The 25,799-nt window shown below is 35.4% G+C and overlaps 1 protein-coding gene across 2 annotated transcripts in view; it reads left to right on the top strand.

Annotated features, from left to right (window-relative positions):
- Window positions 1-25,799, top strand: part of USH2A (Usher syndrome 2A (autosomal recessive, mild)) — an 802,205-nt gene that overhangs the window by 121,635 nt on the left and 654,771 nt on the right. For both annotated transcript variants that reach the window (XM_011929421.1, XM_011929422.1), the window contains 2 exons: window positions 15,835-16,030; window positions 18,778-18,908. In XM_011929421.1, coding sequence (XP_011784811.1) covers window positions 15,835-16,030; window positions 18,778-18,908 — 327 coding nt within the window. The remainder of the gene's footprint in view (window positions 1-15,834; window positions 16,031-18,777; window positions 18,909-25,799) is intronic.

The following is a 25,799-nucleotide window of genomic DNA, read 5'->3' as shown; positions in this document are numbered from 1 at the left end:
GTGGGAGTGAGACTGGCCTTTTGGGTTGCATGGGAGCTGGGTGAGGCCTTTCACTGCCAGCTTTTCCCTGTGACCTGTATGATGTAGTAGAGGAAGTCATAATTCCCTAGAAACATAACTCCATCTCACTGAGAACCACACCCCCAACACCAGAGCAGCTTCAGCAAGCCCCGCCCAAGGAGAGTCTAGGCTCAGACACACCTAACTCTGCCACTACCTGATGGCCTTTCTCTACCTGCCCTGGTGGCCAAAGACAAAGGACATAATCTCTTGAGAGCTCTATGGCCCTGACCACTTCCTGAGAAACTTATGCAGAAGACTCTAGAGCAAGCTTGTATCCTCCCTATACTACTGCAACTGATGCTGTCTTGAAAGTGTCACCTCCTGTCTGGAGGCCCACCAACACAAAACTAGTGCAATAAACAAAAATATAACAAAGGACCCTCCAGAGTCTACTTCACTCTCCTGCTATCTCCACCAGAGCAGGTGCTGGTATCCAGGGCTGAGAGACCTGAAGCCTGATCACATCACAGGGCTCTTTGCAGACACTCCCCACTACCAGTCTGGAGCCTGGTAGCTCCAATGGACAGCTAGATCCAGAGGAGAAACAACAATCACTGCAGTTCAGCTCTCAGGAAGGCACATCTCTGAGCACCCACATCTAAGTAGCACCCTGTGGGAAGAGAGAATCTGAACAACAGCACTTGAGCCCCAGATCTTCCCTCTGACATAGTCTAATCAAATGAGAAGGAACCAGAAAAACAGTTCTAGTAATATGACAAAACAAAGTTCTTTAATACCCCCAAAAGATCACACTAGCTTACCAGCAATGGATCTAAACCAAGAAGAAAACTCTGAATTGCCAGAAAAAGAACTCAGAAGGTTGATTATTAAGTGACTCAAGGAGGCACCAAAGGTGAATACAAACTCAAAGGAATTTCAAAAATGTTACAGGATATGAACAGAAAAATCTCCAGAGAAATAGATAGCATAAATAAGAAGCAATCATAATTTCCAGAAATTAAGGACACACTTAGAGAAATGCAAAATACACTGGAAAGTCTCAGCAATAGAATCCAACCAGTAGAAGAAAGAACACCAGAGCTTGAAGACAAGGCTTTTGAATTAATCCAATCAAACAAAGACAAAGAAAAATTTTTAAAAATGAACAAGGCCTCCAAGAAGCTTGGTATTATGTTAAACAACCAAATCTAAGAATAGTTGGTGTTCCCAAGGAAGAAGAGAAATCTAAACGTTTAGAAATCTATTTGAGGGAATAATCAAGGAAAACGTCCCCACCCTTGCTAGAGATCTAGACATCCAAATACGAGAAGCTGAAAGAACACCTGAGAAATTCATCACAAAAAGGTCATTGCCTAAGCACATAGTCATCAGGTTATCTAAAGTCAAGATGAAGGAAGGAATCTTAAGAGCTGTGAAGCAAAAGCATCAGGTAACCTATGAAGGAAAACCTGTCAGATTAACAGCAGGTTTCTCAGCAGAAACCCTGCAAGCTAGAAGGGATTGGTGTCCTATCCTTATCCTCCTTAAACAAAACAGTTATTGGCCAAGAATTTTGTATCCAGTGAAATTAAGCTTCATAAATGAAGGAAAAATACAGTCTTTTCCAGACAAAGAAATGCTGAGAGAACTTATCACCACCAAGCTAGCACTACAAGAACTACTAAAAGCAGCTCTAAATTTTGGAAGAAATCCTTGAAATACACCAGAATACAACCTCCTTAAAGCATAAATCTCATAGGACCTATTAAAAAAACACAATTTAAATAAAAGTATTCAGGCAACAAATACCATGATGAATAGAATGGTATCTCACATCCTAATGCTAGCATTGAATGTAAATGGCCTAAATGTGCTGCTTAAAAGATACAGAATGGCAGAAAGGATAAGAACTCACCAACCGAGTATCTGCTGTCCTCAAGAGACTCATCTAACACATAAGGACTCACATAAACTTAAGGTAAAGAGGTGGAAAAAGATATTTCACGAAAATGGACACCAAAAGCAAACAAGAGTAGCTATTCTTATATCAGACAAAACAAACTTTAAAGCAACAGCACTTAAAAAAGAAAAAGAGGGACATTATATAACGGTAAAAGGACTAGTCCAACAGGGAAACATCACAATTCTAAATATATATGCACCTAACTCCAGAGCTCCCAGATTTATAAAACAATTGCTAATAGACCTAAGAAATGAGATAGACAGCAACACAATAATGGTAGGGACTTCAGTACTCCACTGACAGCACTAGACATATCATCAAGACTGAAGGTCAACAAAGAAACAGTGGACTTAAACTATACCTTAGAACAAATGGACTTAACAGATATTTACAGAACATTCTACCCAACAACTGCAGAATATACATTCTATTCATCAGCACATGAAACATCCTCCAAGATACACCATGTGATAGGCCACAAAACAAGTCTCAATACATTTAAGAAAATTGAAATTATATCAAGTACTCTCTCAAACAATTGTGAAATAAAATTGGAAATCAGCTCAAAAAGGAAACCTCAAAACCACGCAAATACATGGAAATTAAATAACCTGCTTCTCAATGATTATTGGGTCAACAATGAAACCCAGATGGAAATTTAAAAAATCCTTTTACTGAATTGTTTGATATAGTGACACAATCTGTCAAAACCTCCATGATACAGCCAAGGTAGTGCTAAAAGGAAAGTTCATAGCATTAAATGCCGATATCAAAAAGTCTGAAAGAGCACAAATAGACAATCTAAGGTCACACCTCAAGGAACTAGAGAAACAAAAACAAACCAAACCCACTGTTAGTGTCTTAATAAGGAAGTAAAAAAATGTATGCTGAGATTGCTAAGATCTATAATAATAATGAATCTTCTATCTGTGAAATAGTGAAAAAAAAAAAGAAATTAGTGCTAGATTTGCTGTCACACCACAAACTGCAAAAGTTATGGCCACAGTGCTAGATAAGTGCTTAGTTTAAAAGAAAAAAGAAAAAAGAAAAAGCATTAAATTTGTGACTGGAAGACATGAACAGAAAATATGTACTACATAGAAACAAAATATGTACTACATAGTACATATAGTACCAAACCCAGTTGCTGTCACTTGGAACATAGAGATCTGGCATCTACTGGAGCTCTTAAAATGTATTCCTTATGGAAAACAGGACTACTTACCGTATTACTAAATTACTAAATTATTAGTAATTTAATAATTACTTAATTATTAGTGCAGTGGAATACATATGGCAGTGTCTTGTTTCTAAGTTGAGTGGTACATAAAATAGTACAATTCTTTGTTTTTAAATTATTCATAAATTTATTTTTAATATTTCAATATAATTTCCCTCAAATACAATAATATGATTGATTAATCTATCAGAAATATATCATCTATGTAAATACTCATGCTACTACTAAAGACAGAGTGAAAGTGATTCTATTCACAATGGAATAACCATTACTAAATTAATGATTACTGTGTACATTTATAGTTTTACTGTGAAGATTGATCATTTGCTAGTTTTAGTCACTCAACAAATATTTATAAATCTCTTCTATGTGTAGAGCATTATGCTAGAGTACAGTCATTATGTCTTAATTATAGATGCAAGTATTTGAAAATATTGAAGGACCTTCATTTGTGAAATTCAAAAAAGATTCCCTGGTAGACACTAATTACTATAATAAATAGAGATGATTTCAGTGCAAGCAAATGATTCAGACTAACAATTAGTAATTAACAAATAATATGAATAGTGTAGACATTTTAAATCTTAAAGAAAAATTCAAATGCAGCAATACTTAAGAAAGGTTTTTTTAATTTACTAATGTAGTAATCAAGTCTAATACTAGACAAAATTTCCAATATAAAATATCCTTTATATTTAAATAATCAAATACTTTTATATCAGTTGACTACGTTTAGAGGAATCTTAAATATTAAAAAACATCAATAATGCCTTATGCTTCTTAGTATGTGAATTCATATTTGTATGATGTATGTTATTTTGGAGAGTTGCCTGTAAACAATATATTAATATAATGAATCCAGCTTTTCTTCATTGAATTCCTTTGTAAAATAATGAAGGTTATCCTGAATAAATATGGTCTCTATTCAAGGCCATATCTCCTGGAATATCAATAGGGTTAAATTATTATGGTTGCAATAAAATAGAATTGCTTTATCTCATCCATTATCTACAATCTTGAACAAACTTTAAAATCTTCCTTCTGTTCTCTTAAGGGAACGTGGTATGTCCGCATGTGTCTTTTTTATTTAGTGCGCTCAACAATCCATAAACAAGAGGAAGAAGGAATGAAGAAGGACAGGCATTTCAAAGGAGAAATCACATACCTAACAACATACAGTATTGAAAATTAACAAATAAGAATCAAGGCCTCTCATGAAAATGGTTCCATCTCATTCAACCACTAGACATAATTAGGTCTGTATTCACAAGGCCTACAGTAAGGAAATTCTGCTTAAAAATAAATAGTTATATTTATATATAGATAACATGTAGACTGAAGGATTATCCAAACAATCAGTTGCTGTTTTTCCAAATGCAGGTTTTATGTCACATTATTACGATTTGTTTTATTGGATAATTTTGCAATCTTCCATTTCACTTTGCCCATAGAATTAGACTAGGCATTACTTGAATTAGAATGTTTCTAAAAATAGCCAGTTATGTTAATAATTGAAATATTGAAGTAACTACGTATGATGTGTTTGTGATCATTGTATTGTCACCTATATTTGATCAGTATTGTCTAACAGTATTAGTAGTTGTTTATTTTATGCTATTAATTTTAGTATCTAAAGAGTAAGTACATTGTATCTGTGAACACTTCAATTATGTAAGAATTTCTAGCCAAGGGAAAGATAATTACTGAGAAAGGAATATGTCACTGAAGGATAAACACATGGTATTTCTGTCTTCTCAGTGATAAAGGATAGTATTTGTTTTGGCTTTTCTAATTGAAATTACATAATCCATAGATAGAAATTCACAGGTAAAGTATTATTGCATTTGCCTTTAAGCCTTTAATGTTACTATTCAATTAAATGCTAGTCACATTAAAGTACAGTTCTATAATGTGTCATAAATGCAAAGAGTCTGTTAGGACATTCACTCAGACGTTCATCAAATATATATCGATCGCCTCCCATGTGCAAAGCACTGAGCTATTTTCTGTCTAGATTCTCTATGTAGTTGGGCACTTTATCTGTGTCCCCCTCTGAAATCTATCACTGATAATAAATTAACAAGTATGTCTAACATTACGTTTGCCATGGGAACATTAGAGTTACCTAGGGACACTTCTATTGGCAAAAAGATACCTGAGCACACTGAAGTTTTTGTGTTTATGAAGATGATTTCTCTACCTAGTAGACAAATCACAGTGAAACTGGATCCTTTGAATTACAATTGAATTGCTCCAGCCAAAGGAAAGGGGAAGACTTGAATAGAGCTGGAGGACAATTACTGTTATTAGAGATTTAGTCTCTTAACATTTCCAACATAGGGGGCTGGTTTCTACTGATGAGAAAGGGAAAATGTACAGATTTTTAGAGGGTCTCCAATTCATTCAGGCCCTCTGGGAATAGTTTTTAAAATTACTTCTTTTATTCAGTGAGCAGTACTGTAACAGTACTAAAAAGTGATCATTTTATGATCTCTCACTTTGAAGCAGATTGTCTTTCTCTCCTTCTCACATAGGCAGTGCTGCATCCATATCTCTAAATTTTATAGCCAGGAGTAGAATAACTACATCTCTTGGTTTCTAGGGCTTTGCTGTCCAGTTTAGACTCAGCAGAAAGAAAAGATGGACTGAACCAGTGTGACTCCAGTCAACCCCTCTCTCCCTGGAATACTATTTTCTGTCCCTGAAGTCAGTATAAACATGCAGATTAGAAGTGAGATCTCTGAAGGAGAACATCCAGATACATAAATTGAGTACCTACTATGTTCTAGGGCTCCTTCTAGGCACTTCTTCAACACATTGAACACAAGTTGTTTTCAATGACTCGTTGTGATCATTATAAACTTAAGCTTCCAAAGGTCATTGACACTGGGAGCTCTCAGGACCTGGAGAGGAAATTTTCTCCCTAGCCCCCAACCTTTAGCAAGGACTTTATGTATCTTTGTCTAAGAGGACATTTTTCTTCCTTCTTTTTTCAAAGATACATAGTAGGCATTTAAGATTGTTGGATAAGTTACTGAATAAATAAATTGCTCTTGTAGTTAAATTACTTTAACTTGTACTTTACACAAGTTTCTACTATCTTTGTAAATTTGAAGGTGTTAAGAAATAAATAAAATTGAGTGTGTAGCTTGTCACGGTGGCTCATGCCTGCAATCCCAGAACTTTGGTAGGCCGAGGTGGGCGGATCGCTTGAGATCAGGAGTTTGAGACGAGCCTGGGCAACAAGGTCTTTCTACTAAAAAATACAAAAATTAGCTAGATATGGTGGTGTGCACCTGTAGTCCCAGCTACTTGGGAGGCTGAGGCATGAGAATCTCTCATATCCGGGTGGCAGAGGTTTCAGTGAACCCATATAGTGCCTGGGCTCCAGCCTGGGCAACAGAGCAGGACTCTGTTCTTTGTCTCCAAAAAAAAAAAAAAAAACCAAAAAGAAAACTCAGTCTGTTGGGAGTGGAGTTGATAAAAATGCTTTGGAGACTATGGGTTATCTTTGAAAGACTGTCTTTGCTACTGCTCTGTAATAGTAACAAAGGAACACTATACTTCAGTTTAATGATCCAGAAGAAAGAACTGTCATTGTGTATTATTAGAAGATAATGTAATAAAATAAATTTCATCAGTGTCTTCTAGATTCAATGATTATTCAATGATTTTCGTACCTGAACATGTCAAAGTATTTGGCTGCAACTTAGCCGAGTTGATTAGTAGCCTTTAAGAAGCTATCAAAATGAAAGCAGTTAAATGAATCAGTGATAAAGGTCCTTGACCCTGATATAGCCATTGTCTAATCTCATAATTTGAGCATTCAGGGACATATCGGGGGAATCCAGTTGTTACAGAAGAAACCGAAACATAATTGAAAGTGACAAATGATCAACTGGAGATTGGGAAAACATGAAATAGAAAACCATTTGCTTCGGGAGCTGCATAAAATATAAGATACAGTGTTCTTGATTTTAAATCAAACTTTAAAATCACTGGTAGAAAAGGTACATGAAAATTATGAGAATTCAAAAATTTACTTATAATGCACTTACCAATTATTATTTCTTCCATTTTGTCATGGTTATCCTTGTATTATCTGAAAAGAGTTGTTAAGAAACAATTATGGGACCAAGAATTTAACACTTTATGAAACTTTATAATCAAAGAGTAGACTACAAAGTATTCCTTCTATCTGTCTTTGTAAACCACACAAAATGATAATAGAACAGTATCATCTTTAGGATCAAAGACCCAAATAGACGTTGGTGTGTCATTTAGTTGTGTATAAGTCAAATTTTAAAACAAATTTAGGCATCATCTCTCAAAATCTTTGCTTCTGTATTTAATCTCATTGTTTTGAAAAAATGTATATCTTTTACAAATCATACTCTGTTTACTGGTGGCTCAAAAACTTTTTAGCCTACATACTACTTGAAAAGAGAATCATTTTTTCTGCAGTTTTTTACTCATCTGTGTGTAATTTAAAACTGAAACATGTTAATTTTCTTAGCTTTCCTTAGTGAAATGTTATATGCAAATGATGTATAATTATCTTGTAACCATTCATACAGTTACATTTTATTTGCCCTTAATTTTTAATACATTAGTAATAAATGAACACTGTGGAAAAAATAAAGTTATAAACTTTATCTGTAAACTTTCCACCCGTTGATAACCCCAGTTAATACTCTTAGTTTATATACTTTCAGTCATTATATTATTGTTATTATAAGTAAACCTGTTTCATCTGTCTCTATCTTCTTAAAGTTGTATATTTATATCTATAGCTAATTCTACCTTTATCTAGAATAGAGGATTATACTCTATATATTATTTTTAACTTGATTTTAAATTCAAACTGTATTATGAATATCTTTCTCTATTTATATTGATAAATGTTAGCCTTATTTTTTTTTTTTAAGAATTAGGACATCTTAAACCACTCTCTTGCTTTTGGGCATTTAATTTTTCCTTTTCTTCAGTATTATCAACACCCCATTATTAAAACAGAAAATCTTTATCAAGTGGCTTTAAAAACGTGTTCTCCTAAATTCTCAGTGGAATTTCTGGGTCCCATGGAATGTATACATATGTTGCTCCTCCTAAAAGGAATGGATAAACTCCTCTTCTATAAGCAGTGTTCTGAACTGGCCCTTTCTACAAATTCTTGTCATCCTGGTATCATCATAATCTAAAAAATATTAATTTGAGAATCAAAAAATAACAGCTATGCTTGTTTTCTCAAGGAAAACCGAACAGGTTACCCATATATCTGCAGGGTTTTTATTCTCCACAAAAGAAAGGCCAGCCATTTTCAATAACAAGTAGCTTGGTAGGACCAGAACCATTCCAATGGGTCAGTGGTAAAATTTGTCTTTGGCTTCAAACACTAAGGCAGCCATGATGGTGTCTTTGGAACATTGACACACATTTAGTCCAGTCTTATTTACAATTACGCTTTTTGATAACGGCTTTTGGACTGATGTTAAGTATAAAATCTGAAGTCGTATTTCTTAAAGATTATAATCAAAAAGCAAAAATGTCCTCCTAGAAATAGCAAAGGAATACTTTTGCTGGATTTGCTTCACTAACTCATGTAGGCAATATCCCAAACTCAAACAGCCAGCAATTGTTTTGTAAAAGACAAACTGCATCTGAAATCAGTATGACAGGACCACAGTTTCCATCTCATCACTTCTACCAACTTATATTTAAGAAAGCACAACTTGAATAATAAAAGCCACCATAGAGTAAACAAAGTATTCAATGAGAATGCTTTGAAGTCAAGAGACAAATAGGCTCAGGGCATTTTGTTACAACAAAATTTTGCCTTTGGCAAAAGTTTTACAATGGAATAGGGTTTTTAAAATATTGGGAATCAGGTTAGTTGTATGGCTAATTGAACTGGGGAAGACAGCTTAATGAGTTTATTTCTCTCCTTCAAATCCAAGAAGTCAGAAGGCAAATTTTCATCTATTCTTTCATTTATCCAATTAGAATGTATCTTCCCCATACATAGGGCTACTAGAAGAAGTAATAGTTATGTCTGATGGCTTCTAAGAAGTATTGTCGATAGATAGGACCTCTTCTGTAGTTGTAGATACAGATGATCAAATTAACCAGAAATAAATTTTGGTTATAAATTTCTTCTTGTTCCACTCTGTAGGCTACCTCCTCCAAAGCAGATCATAGACCAGTGCATTTATAATCACAGAATCACCTTTTAATGATTATAGACTATATATAGCATAGTGATAGTCACATACTGCTGGTGCTAGTCAAACTTGAGATCAACAATTCTCTTGGGTTTTTACCCTTCTCTTCCTTCTTTTTCCTACTCTTCCATCTTCTGACTTTCAGGTTTGAGCGTGTAATAACTTCCAGGCTTTGTTTTGGGCATTGTTTATATATTACCAATTATCCAAAGATTATTTTGAGTCAGATATAAGTAAGACATTCCATTAAGTTATCTTCGTTTTGGAGATGATGAAACTGATATTCATAGAAGGAAAGAGGACTCTAGGACTAACTGTCCGTTGTCATTATTCATGTTACTTAACCTCTTTAATCCTCTGTTGTGAATCCAATAACAATCAAAGTAGTAGGCAAGTTTGCTGAGGGCCAACTGTGTGACAAGCACTTTGATAATTGATTGGTCTTTACAGCAGCCTTATGAGAGGAGTATTATTACTGTCATGTTATGAGTGAGAAAAATAAGAATTAAAGAGGTACAGGCACTTACACAGGAACACAGGGCTAGCAAATCAAGAAACAGAAATTAGATGTGAGATATTGTATCACCTAGGCCTAAAGGATTCAATGAAACAACCCATTTTAAATGCTTAATACAATAACCAGAGTACACACTCATCAAATGAGAGCATACTCACCATATGAGAGTATGCATTTGATGTTACTTTTCACAACGGCCTTTTTGTGGTTAGTAAACAGCAGCACCAATAATAGAACTAAGCTGTCTGACTCCCAGCCTGTACCTAAATCTCTAACTTTTGATTTTATGAAATAAATTTGATCTGCATATGGGTATTGCTGGTGAGGGAAATGTAAAGAGGTCAATTTCCCCACTTTAAATTTTATTGGCTACAGACCCATAGCTGACAATATTTTAATGGTTGCCACATATTCTTCTTTTATAAAGTGAGTTTCATTTTATATTTGTAAGTGGCTTTTATTGCAAATCATCACATAACAGTCAATTCTGAAGACTTTACATAAATGTCCCCTTGTCTGTGAATTGTCCCCATTCTGTCTCCTCTCTAAATTCCCTCAAGAACAACTTTCTTTGGACAGTAATATCATTATTAATTGTGAATTGTCAGTTAACAGCTTAACAATTGTCTATCATGGTCCTAATGCGTGGATGACACAGAGAATATAAAGTCAATAACTTGTGTTTCCTGAAAGACACATATACAAAAGACAATCATTTCACCAGACTGACAGGAACAAGATTGAGATATTAATAGAGTACTCGGGCCGGGTGCGGTGGCTCAAGCCTGTAATCCCAGCACTTTGGGAGGCGGAGACGGACGGATCACGAGGTCAGGAGATCGAGACTATCCTGGCTAACATGGTGAAACCCCGTCTCTACTAAAAAATACAAAAAACTAGCCGGGCGAGGTGGCGGGAGCCTGTAGTCCCAGTTACTCGGGAGGTTGAGGCAGGAGATAAATCCGGGAGGCGGAGCTTGCAGTGAGCTGAGATCCGGCCACTGCACTCCAGCCCGGGCGACAGAGCGAGACTCCATCTCAAAAAAAAAAAAAAAAAAAAAAAGAGTACTCGGAGAGATGAGAAGAGGGACAACTACCCTAGCCTAAAGTGTTGCAAATGGCTGTGGGGAGAATCTTTATCACTCCAAAAACAATATTACAGTGATATTTGACCATAGAGTTTAACTTGATCATTGTAAAATGGCCAAAATGGTGAATTATTTTTTGCCAATTATTAAAATGTAGCCCTACCTGATGTAAACATTGTGACCTAATGTTTACATTCGTATTATTTTTCTCCTTTTTGTCTTTTTCTCTTTCCCCAGCTAAGTAGAAAAAACTCATTTTGTTTTCATGCTAAAATTTTGGAATGCCATTAAACAGCAACACACTAGACAACTAAATTCTTATTTTTTATCTTCTCCCTTCAAGATTGTTAAAGGAAGAAATTGAACTAGCAGGGAAAAGTAAATACAGGCAAAAAAAAAAAAATGCTTTTGACAAGTGTATGTTCCAATAATAATTATGAAATATGTCAAACTGTTCTAAAATACTAAATATTTATTACTATTTATTCTATATTAAAATAGAGCAATAGAATAACCTTTGTTGTCCCAATGTGAAAATAGTTTTTAACAATGTTAATATAAAACAAAGAACAAAGGACCATTATTATGGATAAACAGAGAGACATTACTTTACATGGTTTGACTCTCCTGATTCATAATTTAACATGTAACTCTGGCATACGCTGGGCACTTAGGGAAGTCACATTAAGTATTTCACAGCAAATGGAGAGTGAGAAAAATGATTTTCAGAAATCTTAGTATTTATTTCTTATAAATCTTATCTTGAATTGATTGTACTTTACATTAAATATAATTTGACAAAATGTAATAGTTTTAGTGTGTGTGCAAAATGAGAATTTTCTGATCATTCAGATATTAAAATTAGCGTTATAAATACAAATACATATAATTACCTATTAAAATTCTAAGATATATTTATTTCAATAAAAGTCTTTATAAAAACCTAGTTAAATCTTATTTATGATTATAAATGTAAAACTCCTAAATTTTTTTTTACTTGGCATTATTTACTATTGATGATGTTGGGTTTATTAAAAAATGCAAGCACAGACTCCAATTAGCCTACTAACCTATTATATAATTTATCAATTCAATAGGTCAAACAATTAAGTCAGAACTTTTAATAAAACTGACTATATATATATTTTTTTTTTTACATAAAATCCATATTGGTTGTTTTGAATTAGCAATTTCTTCTTTAAAATGATAAAAATTGTCTATGTAAAATCAATAGTCAATACTATAAAAGCTATAACATTATAGATATTTTCATTAAAATGAGTAAAAAGATAATTATGCCTATCACACTACTATACTATATAAATTAACTATTATGCTGAAAATTCTGGCTAATAAAGTAGGGGAAGGAAGTAAATATAAATGTATATTTAAAATTATGAACTAAATCTTCACTATTTTACAGGCAAAGGAAAATTCTAATATCTGATAAAATCTTTAAAGTCAATTAAAAAAGAGTATACTAAAGAAAAACGGGGCTGGGTGCGGTGGCTCGAGCCTGTAATCCCAGCACTTTGGGAGGCCAAGACGGGCGGATCACGAGGTCAGGAGATCGAGACCATCCTGGCTAACATGGTGAAACCCCGTCTCTACTAAAAAATACAAAAAAAAAAAAAAAAAACTAGCTGGGCGAGGTGGCTGGCGCCTGTAGTCCCAGCTACTCGGGAGGCTGAGGCAGGAGAATGGCGTAAACCCGGGAGGCGGAGCTTGCAGTGAGCTGAGATCCGGCCACTGCACTCCAGCCCAGGCGACAGAGCGAGACTCCATCTCAAAAATAAAAAAAAAGAAAGAAAAGAAAAACGAACAATTTTCTCAAAAAGGACTATATCTAACCAAGAACTAGGTGAAGATTGCTTGGCATTACTAGTATCCAAAGACATACATACTAAAACAGTAATTGACACATTATCTAAAATCAAAATAGTGAAAATATAATAATTATGGGCAGAACACAAGAAAATGGACATTCTCAGATATTGCTGGTGTGAGTATGAGTTTAAGTTTTCTAGAAGGAATTTGACCATATTTAACAAAATGTTTAAAATGTCTATACACTTTGATAATGTAATTTCATCTCATAATTTTCTTAAGGTAATACTTAGATATATATCCACTCCCCATCCCCAAAAGAAAATGGAAAAAAAAACTAAATGTGTAATGATTGCAGAATGGTTGAATGTTACCTTAGAAATATAAGAAATAATGCAGCAAAATACATGATGTTTAATAATACAAAAGTATGTAGTAATACAAAATATATGATGTTTAATAACACAATACCCACATATATTCATAATTTTGTAAAGAAAAAATATATGCATATGCAAATTTGAAAGAAATTGACTGGTATTGACATTTTGACTTACCATTTGCTAGTCAAATTACAGTGCTTTTAATTTTCTACTTCCTGCCTTTATTTTATAAAGAATACTTTTTTCGTGTCTATAGCTATACTAAACTCAGTTCAGTGGAACTGTTATTTAAATGTATGGAAAAAATTGTGCTTTGTCCATAAATTGTATTTATATTAGAAAGTTGAAATAATTATAAAACATATATCCAGGTTTTTTTATTTGTTTCAGTACGTGACAGATCTATTATGTAATTTGAGTACATTTTTTTCTTACAGTTATACAGGCAGTTCTCTCCTTACACAATTCTGATATGCATGAATATCAGTTACCATAGTTTAGTTAAATGCTACCAGTCCTCCAACAATGTAGCTCAAGTGTCAGGTAACATTGAATATTACTGTGAGTAATTACATAAACAAACATTGCTGCTGGCTCTGCAATCCACAAATTACCACATAAAATAAGAGATGCACATTGTGGTCAGTGACCAATCATGTTTATTTTTTTCAAAATCTGTTGGTGATTGCGCACTACACATTTATTATTCAGTTTATTCATAGACAGAGAAGCGTGTGGTCGTGGTGCCTCCTTGTGAGTGATAAACCCGAGTGACACTTTACAAACACAGATATTCAAAAAAGAAGAGGAATTGGACAGCAAAGAGGAAAGCACTGCAAACAAAGAAAATACTTGAAGCAAAATTCAAATTGGACCTAAGTGGAGTCATAGAAGAAATACTCACTGTTTGGACGAATGGAGGCAAGATGGTGCACTTCCGGGTTCTTCATCCCCCCCCTCCCAACTTTTCCCGCGCGCGCGAAAATGCAGCCGGGGACCCGGGCAGGTGCAGACCAACTGGGCATGCACCAGGTGACGTCAATCCGAAGAGACCAAGATTTCCCTGGTCGCACCTGCGGAACGCCCCTGACACGCCCATGCCCCGCCTATTGCCCTCCCACTCCTAGAAAAGCCGCTCTCCACCAGTGAGCCACGCAGTCTTCCTCCAGCCCCACTGAAGTCGGGATGCAGGAACCCCGCCCGAGAGCCCCACGAGGGGGTGACTCTGTCGGCCTTCTTTGCCGGAGGCCGACAGACTTCTTCCCCACACCTTAGGTTACCAAAATAAACTTGCAGTTTTGCTCCTACACTTGCCTACCTGCTGGTTCTTTTGTGCTCGCTCGGCTGGTCTTAGAAAAACAAATCACTCACTACTGAGGTTTGAGGGATTCTGAATATGTAACCAGAGCTTCTCAGTAAAGGTGAACTTAACGTAAGTGAGGAAAGTGCTTGTCACGAATAGGGTGAAGATGTCCTGGAGGAAGTGACACCCCAAACACTTCACATTAGAGGAAGTCTCACAGGTACTTCACAACACTAAAAGTATAAAAGTTAAAATGTTGGAAGCTGATTCGAACTTAGAAAGGAGCGTGGCAATTCACCAAGGCATAGAAAAGATGTGGCCGGGCGCAGTGGCTCACGCCTGTAATCCCAACACTTTGGGAGGCCGAGGCGGGTGGATCACGAGGTCAGGAGATCGAGACCATCCTGGCTAACACGGTGAAACCCCGTCTCTACTAAAAATACAAAAAATTAGCCAGGCAGGCGTGGTGGTGGGCACCTGTAGCTGGGACTATGAGGCAGGAGAATGGCGTGAACCCGGGAGGCGGAGCTTGCAGTGAGCCGACATCGCGCCACTGCACTCCAGCCTGGGGGACGCAGTGAGACGCTGTCTCAGAAAACAATAAATAAATAAATAAAAATTTAAAAAATTTTAAAAAATGATGCTTGTGTTCAGTGTGGTAAGTTATAGGTAAGATGAAGGCAAGCACTGTTCAAAGTACTTTTAGTGAATATTTTACAAAGGAGTAAAACAACTTCTCCGGGTTTTTAAAGTTTTAAATTACAGAGTACTAAATAAATGTTTTTTTTTACTGGTTTATTTACTTACATTTATAACCGACAGTGTGGAGTTTTTAACATGTTGATGTTTTACAAAGTCTTAGAACTATCATAACCTTTCCTGTTGATTGTTAATATCACTTTGCATGTTTGTAACACAAAGGATAAACACTTGAGGGGATAGATACCCCATTTTCCAAGATGTGATGATTACGTATTGTATGTCTTTTTCAAAACATCCCATGTAGCCCACAAATACATACACCTACTATGTACCCACAAAAATTAAAAATTAAGAAAAAAAAGATCACTTTGCATAGTTCAAGCTTGCATGATCGCTTTTACAATTCTACCCTACCATGCCCATAAATATGCTATTTCTGACTTACAAAATATTTTTCAAACAAAATAATTGCTGACTTTTAACTCATTGATATGTGCTTTACATCTGGTGAAAGGCCTAGCCTATCAATAAAATGAAAGTAAATTTTAGCTTTAAATTTCTTTACTATTCTGATACTTTTTGTTCTAGTGTGATCGCTGCTTGCCTCTTTATAATGACAAGCCTTTCCGCCAAGGTGATCAAGTTCACGCTTTCAATTGTAAACGTTGTCAGTGCAACAACCATTCCAAAAGCTGCTATTACAACATCTCTGTAGACCCATTTCCTTTTGAGCACTTCAGAGGGGGAGGAGGAGTTTGTAATGACTGTGAGCATAACACTACAGGTAAGTAGCAAATACATTCCTGAGTTGGTCTTGGAGGCCTGTGTGCTTCTATCTACAATGGATATTATTTTAAATTATGTTATTGCTATCTTATTTAAGAATGTAGTTTCATATTGTTAAGTTTGAAAACCAAAGCTGGTTCACCAAATCTTTCTATTTCCAAATCACTAGGTAGTTTTCAGAAATAACACTCTAGTCTTAAACTATATCTTCTCAGGAAAAGTATTTTGTTGTTGCTGTTATTTTGTTTTGTTTTTTAAAGAGTTCACACCATTTGACTAAACCACAACCATATTTAGAATAACTCAGGAATGCTTACTTTGAACAAATACCCTTAAAATAAATATCCTTTTGTCCCCTTTATTGTCCTTTATGTCTGGATTCTCATGTGGAGATTACATTCATTCAGATTTGGCATGGACACTGGTAATCTGAGAATACTCTTTTTGAAAACACTGATTAAATAGAGATCATGATAATCAAAGTCCTGTTCTAAAACTACAAAGCATTTGACTAGTCATTGAAAAATACCATCCTTTTTTTGAAAGGCAAGAAATGGCCAACATCTGAATTTGTAAAATATAATAGCATATATCTGATGGGTTTCAAAATGGTACTCCTAAGCATGAATCCATTTATTAGCTGATTATTGATAACTTAAATATTACAGGATCTTGGGTAGGTGCTGGGACATGAAGATGAATAAGACAATGAATTGTCTGTCTTTGGGTTATTGTACAGTGGGAAAGACAGACTATTGAAAGGAATTATTACAAAGTTATCTGATGATTGCTAAAATAGGGCAAGTACAGTTGGAGTTAACCAGTTGAAGGATTAAGATGGTGAACTAAGGCTTACAATTAGGGAAACATTTTGTGCAGTGGCCTAGAGGAGAGAGAAATGTGACGCCTTTGAAAAACTGAAAGACGGGCAAATGGCTAGTGGTAAGAAGAGATACTAGGAAGAAAAGCAGGGCAAGATCATAGAGAACTCTGGAGCCATGATAAAGCATTTGGCTTTTATCTAAGGTCAAGAAGACACTTAAGGGTTTTATATGGGAAAGGGGCATAATCAGTTACTTGTTTTTAAAAGATACACCAAGTTATAAAGTGAAAAATGGATTGCAGAGGGTTAGAGCGGTTGGTGAAAACCAGTTAGTGAGGTGCTGCAATAGTCCAGGTGAGAAATAATGTCAGAATACATTTCGATGGTGTGGATAGAGAGAAATAGATCCAAAAGATATTTAGGATAAAAAAGTGAGTGTTTTGTGAGCAGAGTGTAGGCAAGGGCAGGAAGGAGAGCCAAGACTGATACCTAGCATTACATTCTAGCTTGAGCAGTAGGCTCAACATTGGTGCCAGCCATTGAGATAGAAAATACAGGAGGATTGAGATGAGGGAGAAGATGGCAAGTTCTGTTGTGGATAGGTTCACTCTGCTTCCAAGAGACATGGGAGAAACTCCTGGGGGCAGTTGGAAACACAGTTCTGAAGCACTTTTCTTCAAGGAAATCCTCTCATGATGCTTTAGAGAAGATCAGAATCATTTATACATGTTAGTAACAACTATGCTTATCATGGTTTATAAATGTGTATTACTCCTGGTATTAGTTAGTTAAGATTCCTCTTACCTCCTAGACTGTAAGAGAGCTTTGTGAAAGAGATGCAATGGGTATTGTGTATTTAGTTCACTACTATGTTGCACAGCACTTAGCACAGTATTTGGTACATGGTAATCACACAATAAATATTCATTAATTGATAAATAAAAGAGAATTTCTAAATTGGAGATATAGATTTGGGAGTCAACAGCATATGTAAATGGAAATAGTCTAGAAATATTATAAATCAGTTTAATTTTTAATTAGCCCAATAGTCAATATCTATCAGAATATGAGTTTTCACTTGATTATTTCTGTAGTCTTCTAATATTGGGCCAATTTCAACGTTTTTTTGAGCAAATTACATCATGTTTAAAGGGGAAATTGGTAGTCTTAAGTTTTATTTCAGTTTATTTCAGTTATCTTATGTACTACTCATATACTTTAGAAACTCCTTGTAGTTTAGGTTTTTTTATTACATAATATAGCAAGGGAAATTTGCAATTATAAATTATAAACTATAGGAATTACCTGATATATCTAATATGCTAGGTTATTCTATTATTTAATATGAAAAGTACTTGGTATATCTAAATATAATGAATTTCTATTTCAATCTTTGAAATGAAAAATAATGGCCACTAACATAATCATTTGTTTTGAATTGTGTTAACTACAGAATAATAAATTATATTGAGAAGTCTCCCATTTTACTTGATTGAGTTCCAGAAAAATATTTCCAATACTACATACCTACTTGCTTCTTATTATATAAGTATCATCTACCACATATGTAGAAATTTCTCATACTGTATTGAATTTAGATAAAATGTCTGGTCCTAGACATAAAGTTTTAAGTTTAGGAACAAACTCTTTCCAAATGTATGGGCCCCTATAAAGCACAGCTTTTTAGAAGTGTGGTATTATATAACAGATGGGAGTTTAATGAAGTAAAGCACAGTTTGTAACAGGTTCATTGTTTCATATGCTCTGGATCACTAAATTGGCAGGTAGAGATGAAAGGTGCATTAAAATGGACGTCCCGAAAATTATAGAATTCCCTCAAAGGAATACAGTCTTTAATTTTGAATTATGCAGCTGATTTTAATGAATTAGAAGTCATAATGCATAACCTTTCCCTGATGCAGGAAGGAACTGTGAGCTGTGCAAGGATTACTTTTTCCGACAAGTTGGTGCAGATCCTTCAGCCATAGATGTTTGCAAACCCTGTGACTGTGATAAAGTTGGCGCTAGAAATGGTAGCATTCTTTGCGATCAGGTGAGTTTTTCTGAGTATTTAAGGTAAAGGATTACTCTGTCTGCCAGAAACCTATTTGGGTGTTATTTCACTGGTAGAATTGAAGACTGCATTTACCAGGAAATCCTCTATGTGCATTTGCATTTCAAAGAGATGGTTGTTCCTGTGCAACTTTTAGTATGGACATGAAATATAGCACTAGTTTGGTGGTCCTTTGCATATAAAAAGGCTTATTTTAGTTTTAATTTTACAAATGTCAAAACATCGAAGGGTAGAGGTTCCAAGTAAATTGGGGTATATGTCTTAGAATTATTGGTGAATTAATATTAATACACAATATAAATAAACAAGAATAGTTTCTCCAAAAATTCCATAGAAGATCGTATAGCAAAAGTCACTTACACTTAGAGTCAAATGGAAATTATGATAGCCTTGCTTCTAAATTTCTTAGTCTAACTTTCCCTCTTAAAAGTACAATGGATTTTTTATAATTTTAAAACATTTTTATTACTTACATCACAAATATTGATGTCTAGCCTACATGCACACAGATTCTAACTAACCTCGGTTCATGAATCCTACCTCAAGCAGAAAAACAAGCTTCTTATTTAAGTTGAAAAATTTACCTGTTCTGATAATACTAACAAGTTAAAATTGTGAAAATTGGTAAAGGAGAGATTTACTTTGAAGAATCAATTCAATGACTGTATTAATTTTTAACAATTATATATTCTGTTATAAATAAATAAGGCTAGGAGCATAAACCATAATCCAGTTGTAGAACATTTGTTAAAAAGTTATATTGTGAACAAAATACATAAAAGACAAAATGTCTTTCTCATATAATTTTGAGAATTCCTTAAAAATTGCTTTCGCAAATAAAAGACAAATACAAACCAAGACAAAATATGGATTCAAAGACCTTCAGAGTAACCATCATGTGTTAATAAGGGGGCATTATATGCTTCATTAGAAAGCTGAAGAGTAGAAAAATTATTAATAAAGACAATTTCTACTATTTTTATTTTATAATATTGAGAGACTATTTTCTCAGAAAGTCATACTACAATTTTACATCTATTAATTAGTAAACTCTGACTATATCTTTAAATTATATCTCATTTTTACACATCTACCTGGAGTTTTCAGCATGGCTATCTTTTGTTTATCATTCAAATATTGATATATTATATTTTGAGATATCTTTGCTGACCACCCAATTACAAAACATTCTCAAGTCTTTTATATCATCCCATGTTATTCTCATTACAGGCTTTGTAAAATTAATTTATTTGTTTACTTTTTTTCTCTCTGTCCAACATAAACAGAACGGTTTTGGTCATATAAAAAGCCCGCAATACGTATTTGTCACATAAATGTTGAATGAATAAAGAGAGATTATCTAAGCACTAATCTTATAGTTAGATTGTCATTTAAGATGGTCATTACAATAATCTGAGCATTATGTAAATTTTCACTTGCAGAACAGTTTTTCTCCCTGAAAATCTAAGGTCAAGAGCTTTGTTATATAGTATAGGAAGACTGTAAACTACAGTTTTACCTCCCAGAATCTCAGTTACATGTCTAACCTATTTGAGTTACAGTGCATCAGATTTGTCTTTCCATTTCACCATTCAGATCTACAAGAAATTGAAACCTGATTTTTCTGAATTCAAACTCCTATTTCAAGTCCATTTTATAGGGATGCTAGACAACTTTGGGTAGTTCTGTGCTTGTAAATAATTAACAACTGACTAAGAAAAAAAAGCCCACCACAATCAATTTCAATCTACCAGTGAGATGTCATTGAACATGGAATTCAGAAGAGATGTACTTAATCTGCTCTTAATGAACCAGTGCACAGTACTTCAGCATACCACTGACTCTAGATTTCTTTCTTTAACGTCTTATAAAGTGGATCAAATTATTGGACGGAATTTTGAAAGATTGTATCATTTATAAGCAGGATATTAGCTGTAGATAGTGTTATTTTTTAAGTTGGAAAAGTTTTTCTCTATTCCTAGTTTTTCTGATAGTGGTTTTTATGAAAGGCGTTGAATTTTGTCAGCTACCATTTCTGCATCAATTATTATGATCATGTGATCATTTTTTCTTTAGTTTGTTAATAAAGTGGAATACATTGCTTGATTTTCAAATGTTGAACCAGCATTACATCCCTGGAACCTAAACACCTTTGTGTGTATCTTTATGTGTAATTCTTTTCATACATTGTTAAATTCTATTTGCTAAAATTTTGCTAAGGATTTTACATCTGTATTCACAAGAAATATTGCTCTATGGTTTTGTTTTTATATATTGTGTTTGTTTCATTTTGTTATCAGGATAATACTCTCATAAAATGAATTATAAAATCTTCCTGTTGTTTTCCTATAAGAAATGCAGAACTGGTGTTAATTACTCTTTAAAGTTTTACTAGAATACTCCATGTATTAGTCCATTTTTATACTGCTGTGAAGAAATACCTGAGACAGAGTAAGTTGTAAAGAAAAAGAAATTTTTATTTGTTTATTTATTTAGGGGCAGAGTCTCGCTCTGTCACCCAGGCTGGAGTGCTGTGTCATGATCTTGGCTCACTGGAACCTCCACCTCTGGGGTTCAAGCTATTCTTCTGCCTCAGGCTCCTGAGTAGCTGTAATTGCAGATGCTCACCACCCACACCTGGCTAATTTTTTTTTTTTTTTTGTATTTTTAGTAGAAACGGAGTTTCACCATGTTGGCCAGACTGGTCTCAAAATGGGACCTCAAAAAGCCACCTCGGCTTCCCAAAGTGCTAGGATTACAGGCATGAGCCACCACACCTGGCCAGAAAAATAGGTTTAATAGACTTACAATTTCACATGGCTTGGAAGGCCTCACAATCATGGCAGAAAGCATAGGAAGAGCAAAGGTATGTCTCACATGGCAGCACGCAAGAGAGAAGTGCCAAGCAAGGAACAGGCAAAGCCCCTTTTGAAACCATCAGATTTCATGAAAACTAACTCACTAGCATGAGAACAGGATGGGGGAAACTGCTCCCATGATTCAATTATCTCCGCCTCGTCCCTACCGCAACACACGGGGATTATGGGAACCACAATTCAAGATGAGATTTGGGTTGGGACACAGCCAAACCCACCTTGGCCCCTCCCAAATCTCACATCCTCACCATTGAAAACAAAATCATGCCCTTCCAACAGTCCCCCAAAGTGTTAACTCATTCTGGCATTAACTCAAAAGTTCAAGTTAAAAGTCTCATTTGACACAAGCCACATCCCTTCTGCCTACTGGCCTCTAAAATCAAAAGCAAGTTAGTTATTTCCTAGATACAATAGGGGTACAGGCATTGGGTAAATACACACATTGCAAATGGGAGAAATTGACCAAAACGAAGGGCCTACAGGCCCCATGCAATTCTGAAACCCAATGGGGCAGTCATTAAACCTCAGAGTTACCAAATGATCTCCTTTGACTCCATGTCTTACATCCAGGGCACGCTGATGCAAGAGGTGGCTCCATGACCTTGGGCAGTTCAGCCTCTGTGGCTTTGCTGGGTACAGCCTTCCTCCTGGCTGCTTTCACAGGCTGGCATTGAGTGTCCTTGGCTTTTCCAGGCACACAATGCAAGGGATCAGTGAATCTACCACTCTGAGATCTGAAGGATGGTGGTCCCCTTCTCACAGCTTCACTAGGCAGTATCCCAGTGGGGACTCTGGGTGGGGGATCTGATCCCACATTTCCCTTCCACATTACCTTAGCAGAGGTACTTCATAAGGGCTCTGCCCCTGCAGCACATCCTCTGCCTGGACATCCAGTGTTTCCATACATCCTCTGAAATCTAAGTGGAGGTTCCCAAACCTCAATTCTTGTCTTCGGTGCACCTGCAGGCTCAACATCATGTGGAAGCTGCCAAGGCGTGGAGCTGCCATTCTCTGAAGCAATGGTCTGAGCTGTATGTTGACCCCTTTTAGCCATGGCTGGAGGAGTGGGGACATGGCACAAAGTCCTTAGACTGCACACAGCAGGAGGGGCCCTGGGCCAATGAAACCATTTTTTCCTCCTAGGTCTCCAGGCCTGTGATGGGAGGGGCTGATGAGACATGCCCTGGAGACACTTTCTCCATTGTCTTGGTGATTAACATTTGACTTCTTGTTACTTATGCAGATTTCTGCAGCTAACTTGAATTTCTCTCCAGAAAATGTGTTTTTCTTTTCTACTGCATTGTCAGGCTGCAAATTTTTCAAACTTTTATGCTCCACTTCCTCTTTAACACTTACTGCTTAGACATTTCTTCCACTAGATACCCTAAATCATCTCTTTCAAGTTCAAAGCTCTGCAGATCTCTAGGGGAGGGGCAAAATGCTGCCAGCCTCTTTGCATAGCAAGGGGGACCTTTACTCCAGTTCCCCACAAGTTCCTTATCTCCGGCTGGGACCACCTCAGCCTGGCCTTTTTTGTCCATATTGCTATCAGCATTTTGGTCAAAGCCATTCAACAAGTCTCTAGGAAGTTCCAAACTTTCCCACATCTTTCTGTCTTCTGAGCCCTCCAATCTCTTTCAAACTTTCCCATATTTCACTACCTTCTTCTGAGCCCTCCGATCTGTTCCAGACTCTGCCTGTTACCCAGTCCCAAAGTTGCTTCTACTTTTTAGGGTGTCTTTACAGCAGTGCCCTACTACGTGGTACTGATTTACTGTATTAATCCATTCTCACTCTGCTATAAGAACAAACCTGAGACTGGGTAATTTATAAAGGAAGGAGGTTTAATTGACTTATAGTTCCTCAGGGCCGGGGAGGCCTCAGTAAACTTACGATCATGGCAGAAAGGGAAACAAACACATCATTCTTCACATGGTGGCAGCAAGGAGAAGTGCCAAGTGAGGGTGGGGGAAAGTTCCTTATAAAACCATCAGATCATGTGAGAATTCACTATCAGGAGAACAGGATGGGAGAAACCGCCCCCATGATTCAATTATCTCCACCTGGTCCCTCCCACGACATATGGGGATTATGGAAACTACAATTCAATATGAGATTTGGGTGGGGACACAGTGGACACATATTGCTCCAGTAAAACTATCTCAGATTTCTTTGGAAACAGAAATAATTTGTTATTAATTCAAAATAAAATACTACATATATATGTACATATATATGTGTGTGTGTATATATATATATATAGAGAGAGAGAGAGAGAGAGAAAGAGAGAGAGAGAGATACAAGGAAATGAGAGTCACATTAGGAATTTAATGTTACAAGAAGGCAGTTCAGAATTACCTTAAAATTCCAAAAGAAGACATTTTGAAGAAAAACTTGTTACTCAGTTCTGTCCAAGCTATGGCACCAACATGAGGTTAAGATTCTTTTTGTACTGATAGATGGTCAAAATATTACCATTCATAACCCCATATTAAAATATTTAGTATGCAAAGTGAAAAAGGAATGTAAGACTGAGGACAACATTAAACAAAGGAAATGACAAATAGTTATGATCCAAAGAAATAAATACATAAGTCAAAATATATTTTCAAAGTATCCATTGGTCTTTATGGTCTTCAAGGATAGTTTCCTCACATAGGTGTTTAATAATTCAATTTTATTTAAGATCAAATCACAATTTTGTGTTTTGTACTGAATAATTTTCATGTGAACATAATATAGTGAGTTTATATTAAGTATAAGGTTCAATCCATAGTCAAAGGATATATGACATAATGGCTGTAAAATGAAAGATAAATGCTATAAAATTGATTCTCTATAGATGGATGGATAGATATAAATTTAGAAATTATGAATAAAAAAGAGAAATAAGAAAAGGTAAAGATGCATTAATTTCTCTAACTTTCAAGTACAAAATCATTAGCTATTAATTAGGTATGCTATTTAGAGATATACAAATAACAAGTAGAGGGCTGAAAATACTAATGTATCCAAATATTTCAGTGAGAAACTAGATGCTTTTTTCCTAGGATCAAAAGCAAGATCACAATATCACCTGCTACCACTTCCACCTAACAATATACTGAAAGTTTTAGCCAAGAAAATGAAATAAAAAAAATTCAGATTGGAAAAGAGAAGTTATTTGTATTTGCATATGGCATTATCTTATAGATAGAAAATCCTAAGGAATTAATTCAAAAGTATTAAAACGAATAAATCCAGGCTGGGCGCAGTGGCTCATGCCTGTAATCTCAGCACTTTGGGAGGCTGAGGCAGGTGGATCAGGAGGTCAGGAGATCAAGACCATCCTGGCTAACACGGTGAAAACCCCATCTCTACTAAAAATACAAAAAATTAGCCAGGCATGGTATTGGGTGTCTGTAGTCCCAGCTACTCGGGAGGCTGAGGCAAGAGAATGGTGTGGACCTGGGAGATGGAGCTTGCAGTGAGCTGAGACCACATCACTGCACTCCAGCCTGGGTGACAGAGCAAGACTCCATTAAAAAAAAAAAAAGAAAGAAAGAAAGAAAGAAAACTAATAAATTCAGCAAGGTTGCAGAGTACAATATCAATACACAAAGATCAATTATATTTCTATATATTTCCACTGAACAATCTGAAAAGAAAATTAAGAAAAATTCTTTTAAAATATCACCAAAAAATTAAAATATTTAGAAAAACATTTAGTAAAAGAAGTGCAAAATTATATTCTGAAAACCATAAAACATCGCTGAAATAAATTAAGGAAGCACTAAATAAATAGAATGACACTCAATGCTCATGTATCAGAAGACTTAGTATTATTAAATTAACAATGCTCTCCACTTGATCTATAGATTTATTGTAATCTTTGTTAAATGCCCACCTTACTTCTTTGCACACATTGACCAGAGGATCCTAAAGTTTGTATGAAATTCATGGGACTCAAAAACGTCCAAGATAACCTTGTAAAAGAAGAGTTGGAAAACACCCT

Source organism: Colobus angolensis, unplaced genomic scaffold (assembly GCF_000951035.1).
Source record: "Colobus angolensis palliatus isolate OR3802 unplaced genomic scaffold, Cang.pa_1.0 Scaffold81, whole genome shotgun sequence".
NCBI classification, from domain to species: domain Eukaryota; kingdom Metazoa; phylum Chordata; class Mammalia; order Primates; family Cercopithecidae; genus Colobus; species Colobus angolensis.
The sequence above is the reverse complement of the archived record's forward strand: the minus strand, read 5'-3'. Positions and strand labels throughout refer to the sequence as shown.